The 6,000-nt window shown below is 44.2% G+C and overlaps 1 protein-coding gene across 4 annotated transcripts in view; it reads right to left on the bottom strand.

Annotated features, from left to right (window-relative positions):
* Nucleotides 1–4,873, bottom strand: part of MAP7D3 (MAP7 domain containing 3) — a 35,738-nt gene extending 30,865 nt beyond the window's left edge. For all 4 annotated transcript variants that reach the window (XM_061177812.1, XM_061177810.1, XM_061177811.1 and 1 more), the window contains exon 1: nucleotides 4,777–4,873. In XM_061177812.1, the coding sequence (XP_061033795.1) occupies nucleotides 4,777–4,831 (55 nt within the window). In that variant the 5' untranslated portion in view covers nucleotides 4,832–4,873. The remainder of the gene's footprint in view (nucleotides 1–4,776) is intronic.
* Nucleotides 4,874–6,000: the final 1,127 nt, after the last annotated feature.

The raw sequence follows: 6,000 nt of genomic DNA on the forward strand, positions 1-6,000 counted from the left end.
TAAGAAAAACTAAAATTCTAAGATGATACAAAAACAAGTTCTTGGGGAATTCCCTGAACTCTAATTCCATATATGGCTGTATCTAAAATGCCCCATAGTACCAGGCATCTTCAGGAAGGAGCTGGAGAATAACACTGAAAACTCTCTTCTACTCTCGTATAAAAGCACAGGAAATATGCCCCTGTGATACTGCATACAATTCTGGGTTCTACATATCAAGAAAAACATAAAACAGCTGTAGATGGGCAACTATAAAATAAGTGAATAGAGGGATTGTGGTTGTACTCAGAATGAATGGACTTTGAGATGTTACTTGCCACTGAGGAAAAATATCTGGGAGCCATTTTATAGAGTAACCTTGAAAGTGACGTCACAATTGTTGCCATAGAGATCGCCATTTCAAAAGGGGAAAAGGATTTTTTTTTAAATCTCAGAGACCTAACAGCTCAGATAATCCATGATCTAGCTATTTGAATTGAAGATTAGATTCTTGTCAGCTTCTTCAGTTATTTAACTAGCATCAATTTTGTGGACCACGATTATCCTCTGAATTTGAGTACTAGTGTATTAAGAAAATTCTTAACTATAGTCTACAAGTTAATTAAACCATCCTACACACCCTCCCTTCCACTCACAACATTTCTATGTGAGCATAGAGAAAACCACTGTTGCTTCTGCACATTCAGTTTTCCTGCTTAAAAATCCTAAGGAAAGTCCATATTTTGGCATAATTTAGTTGGCCATAAGGACGATTCTTCTCAAAATGTACAATTTTACCAGATTTAAGATCTTATTACTCAGAAGTAACCTTAGAAATAGCTGTGGTGGCAATAATGAACCAAATCATATAAAGGTTATAATATCAAATCTGATTTTTATTTATTTTTTCTAAATTTTGGCTGTGCCGCACCACTTGCGGGATCTCAGTTCCCCGACCAGGGATTGGACCCGGGCCACGGCAGTGAAAGCACTGAGTCCTAACCACTAGACCACCAGGGAACTCCCCTCAAATCTTATTTTTAGATCTTTACGTCCAAATTCCTACTGGCAAGAAATACATTCACCAAAAGAACAGGCTCTAAAAATGTCCACACAGTGGGAGAAAGCCTTTATGTCTGGACTTAACAAAATGAACATTTTATTCAACTCCATTCAATGAGAGAATTTACTTAATTCACTTTCAAGTAACAGGTGCAATAGAGTACTTCTACAGTTCTTATACTAACTCTAAATCCAAAATTAAAGTTAAAAGTTACCTTTTGCCTGGAGATTACATAAGAAAACAAGTAGAGTTTATTACTAAAACTGAATTATGAATCTTACTCTGTATTTCCAAAAAATTGCCATAACAAATAATGTATACCACCATTTATGAAGTTGTTTTCATTGGTTATTACCTCATTTAATTCTCATAACAATCCTATAAAGTGGATATTATTATTTTCCTCATTTTTTTTTAACAGATGAGAAAACTGAGGCTAAACATAACTTTCCCAGATCACACAGGTAGCAACTGGTAAAGCCAAAACTTAATTGTAGATTAAGAAGCAACTTAACTTTGAAACATTACATAATTATCAAGGACCAGACTGTACAAAACCCACATCAACCTTCATATGACTTAGTTTAGTATTCCCACCTCAGCTACTTCTAAGGTTACTTCTTTTTAAAATACCACAATGAAGGAATTAAGATCTAAATGTGTAAAATTTATTCAACAATAAGTAAATGAAATATATGGGCTTTGGTTTAAAATATACTTTGGAAATACAGAATGGAAATATTTTGGAAATGGAAATATTTTAAAATAAAGCATTTACTTTTTTTTTTTCTCTAAAGTAAGCACTGTTATGCTGTGGCTAGGAAAAGCCTAAGTTTAGAGGAAATGTGTAAAAGACATTACAAAAAGAAAATCATTCTCCATTTTTTTTTTTTTTTTTTGGCCACACCTCGAGGCTTGTGTGATCTTAGTTCCCTGACCAGGGATTGAACCCGGGCCCTCGGCAGTGAGAGTGCGGAGTCCTAACCCCTGGACCACCATGGAATTCCCCCATTCTCCTTCTATGATGGGAAAACAACAAACTCAATCATCCTAGCCATCTAGCCCAATAAAAACCTCAGAATGAAATGAACCAAAAATAGATGCCACTAGGATGCCAAGATTAAAGAATGCTTTACACTTGATTTGTAAAAGATGTCATTGAAATTTTGAGGCCCCTTCTGGACATAAAGCATTTTAGGTCACTACTGACTTCAACATAGTGGAATATTTCTGCTTCTCTCCAGAAACACCACTCCCCCTTCCTCAACACACACTCACACGCACACACGCGCGTGCACACGCACACACACAATCTGTGTCACAAGAGCTCTGCTCCACTAGGGCAAGCTAAATGCAAGAAAGGAAGAAGAACACTTTTCCATGACAATTAGTTCAAGAATCTTCCTAAAGCTGCACCCAAGCACAATCACCCCAAAATGCTTAATCCCATGAGATGCCAATGATAAATACTCATCCCAGTACTTAATAGCAATTCCGTATTGTCTGCCTCAGCTGTTGCTCTAGACATCACTCTCAGTCAGAGTTCGATCTAAAATCTGTAGCCCCACCTCTCCATGACCTTTCTTCTGTACTAATTAGAAACATTAGATCACACAAACTAGTAAACTAGTATTTCTCATTAGGTAGCAAAGGGCGTAGATTGCAAAAAAAAAAAAAAAAATGATTGAAAGGTTTTTAAAAAATTATTATAAAAAGGGCTACGGTTGTGGCAGACAGCAACCGTACTAGGAAACTAACTGCTACAGATTAGTGGATACAGTGCTACTCACCATTATTTGGATAACAGAATAAAAAGAAGCAATTGCTACAAAGCCTTATCTTGCGCTCCTGCTGGATGTAGCCCTCAAAGTGTAGGCTGGGGGGTGTCTAGCAGCAGACTGTCTTCCAGCAGCCCAGTCCCTGACCCTTCCGCACAGTTGCCGGCCCAGACCTGGATCCACCCTCATTCAAAGCTGAGCAGTTGGGAGTGCAGATCCATTCCGCCCATACCAAGGGTCTCTCTTCATGGCCTTGTTACAGTTTGCATGTCATTAGGCCAGGGAGAGGGTGAGAAAATATTTAGAAAAAAATAGAAAACCAAAGACATTTGCAATCAGGGAACCACAAAAATAAGGCAGATTCAGGGAGCTTTGCCTAAAACAGCAACGAAGTCTACTCACTGTTATTCGGATAACAGAAAAGAAGCAATTGCCACAAAGTGGCAGAATATTTCACTGACTCTTTGTCCCCTTCAGGAAAACGCTGAGACCATGAAGTAAGTTCTTTCTGGTCAAGGTGGTCCTCTGTAAAAGTTTAACATGTGATGTTTTCAATTCCTAATACAAAATGGGCAGCAAGGAGGTCAACTAGGGTTCTCGGTTAAGCCTTTTTTTGCTTAAGTTTTTAGTTTAAAATACTGTGAATTCAAGCAACTGTCCCATATAAAATTTAAAAATACTTTTCAACATTCAGTATGCAAATACTTTGGGGGGTTATCCAGAAGGCCGGTCAGTTTAAATCAGTGAAATAATTCAATGTCAGAGGACCTTAGGTGTCACTAAGCAATAAAACAATGAATTTATTGCAAACTCTCCCTGTAGGTGAACCATAATAAGCTAGAGACAGAAGAGTTTTTCACCCTGTGCAATAATGAAAGTGTTTTTGCTTCTAACATTATTCTCTGGGGAGTTGATTCAAAGCGTTCTGAAGTAACATAAACCCTCCCAATCGCAGCCGGTCTAATTTTTCAACTGCAAATGAAAAAAATCCCTAAGGATTTCAATAAAATCATCAAGGCTGTTTTATTCAAGCTCATATAGGAGGAAACTAGCCCGAGAACTAAAAGCAACCTCCCACAAGCAAGAAATACTGTCTCGCTCAAGTAGTGAAGCAGTCTCCTGGCCTAAGCAATGCCAAATCCTGACAAATTTTATAAAATTAACGATTTTGGGGGGGGGGAACTTCTTGGCGATGGGACCAGTTTAGAAGAAAGCACTCTGAAGCGCTGAGTCCCGTTCAGTTCAGCCTAGGGTCTGCAAGATGTCCCACGGAAGGTGACATCCTGGCGAAGTCATGTGCTGAAGCAAACCAGGAGGAGCAGGGGGACCAAGTTTCATCCCAAGTTTCAAAGCCAGACCCCCAAGGCCCCCTCCTCACCGGATCTTAACCAGACCTTGACCAGGAGGATGCGGGAGAGACCGGGGTTGCGACCGTGGGAGAGGATGAAAGCGCGAGCGCCCCGGGCAGAGGGAAGATTCCAGGGCTGCCCCGAGCCGCGAGGGCCGTCCCGGCGCCCGCACCTCCCGGGCAGCGGCGCGGCCGTTCCGAAGGCTGCGAGGGCGTCCGCCTCTCCCCAACGGCAGGCGGGGCTCGGGACCGTCCGCGGGCTACGGGGTGCCAGGCCCCCGCCCTCCCGCCCCAGCAGCGCCCGTTAGTTCTCTCGCGCCCCGCCCGCCCGCGGGGGTACGGCCGTTGGCGGTGGCAGTTGGGCCGCGGGACTTGGGCCGTTGGTGGCGCGGGCCGGCCGTCTCCCCTCCCGCCCGCGTCCCCTCTCGGCGCCCCGTCCCGTCCCAGGGCGCTCCGGCGGGGGTGAGGGGAGCACCCGACGGCGCGCAAGGCGACTCCGGAGTGAAGTTTTCCGGCGCGGGCCGCGCCGCTCCGACAGTCCCCGGGGCCGCGGGAACCCCGCCTCCCGCGCGGGCCCGAGCCCCCCCGGGAGCCGCCGGCCCGCTCACCCATACGTTCCCGCAGCCCCCGCAGGGATGTGCCACCACCAGCGCGCTCCGCCATCTTCAGAGCAGCAGAGCGGGGAGCCGCCGCAGGCGCTGGGGCCCCAGTGCGCAGGCTCTGGCGCGGCCGCCGCGGGGGCCGGGGCCGTGGCGCCGGGGGGCGGGAAGGGGCGGGGCCCAAAGGGCCGCCGCGACCGCCTCGCTTGGACAAGCGATTGCCGCAGCGCTGCTTTTTGCGCACCACGTGGTGAGCCGCTGGGCGGCGACCACCCGGTGTAAATAAACCCTCTCCTATGTCCCGCGCTCTCCCCGCACCCTCCATCCTGGATGCCAGCCAATCATCAGCCGGCGTGGCCCTCCAACATTCCTTTTTTCTTTTCATCTCTTTTACCTAGAAACGCAGTAACGTTCTTTCCTTTCTTCATTCGTTCACTTAGGGAGCACTTCCTGAGTGCCTCCTGGGTGCGCTTGCATCAAGAGTTTGCTAGTCTTTGAAACACGACAGAAAGGCCCAAGTTGGGTGAAGAGGCCTAGAGAGGGGTTGGGAGAGAGATAGGTTCCTGTGAGGTGCTAGGGGTCCTGATCATGAGTAAAGACTTTAAGTTGTTGAGAATAAATCGTGACACTGTTAGGTCTCAAAGTTGTGTGAATTATCTTAGGGTGTTTGTGGGTCTTTAAAGTGAAGGAGAGGACTTATTGGTGTTAATCTCGCCAGATAGATAGATATATAATATTCATAAATGATTAGTATCCAGAATGCATAAAGATTTAAAAATTACTTAAGAAATAGGCAACCCCCCAAAAGTGAGCAAAAGGCATAAAGATGCCTTTCACAGGAAAGAAAACACAAATGGTCAATAAGCATAAGAAAAGATGCTCAAACTCTTAAGCACTCAAGAGAATACAAATGGAAACCACAGATATCATGTTACACCTACAGATTTGGCAAAAATTAAAGAGTGGAAAATAAGTGTTGGTTAGGATGTAGTTTAATATTAGTGGAGAAAAATAATACTGTAAATCAACTATACTTCAATTAAAAAAACACTAGTGGAGGGAAAAAGTTTGGCATTATATCACCTGAAGCCCTGCTGCTACATATATACAGACACCAATGCTTTGCATGATATACATGATGGTAGCTATGCTTTTATTATGACACACATGATTAGGGCACCAGCAAAACACATATACCTACACACAAATTCAGCTTTGATGAATTTATCTGGA

Source organism: Eubalaena glacialis, chromosome X (genome assembly GCF_028564815.1).
Source record: "Eubalaena glacialis isolate mEubGla1 chromosome X, mEubGla1.1.hap2.+ XY, whole genome shotgun sequence".
NCBI classification, from domain to species: Eukaryota; Metazoa; Chordata; class Mammalia; order Artiodactyla; family Balaenidae; genus Eubalaena; species Eubalaena glacialis.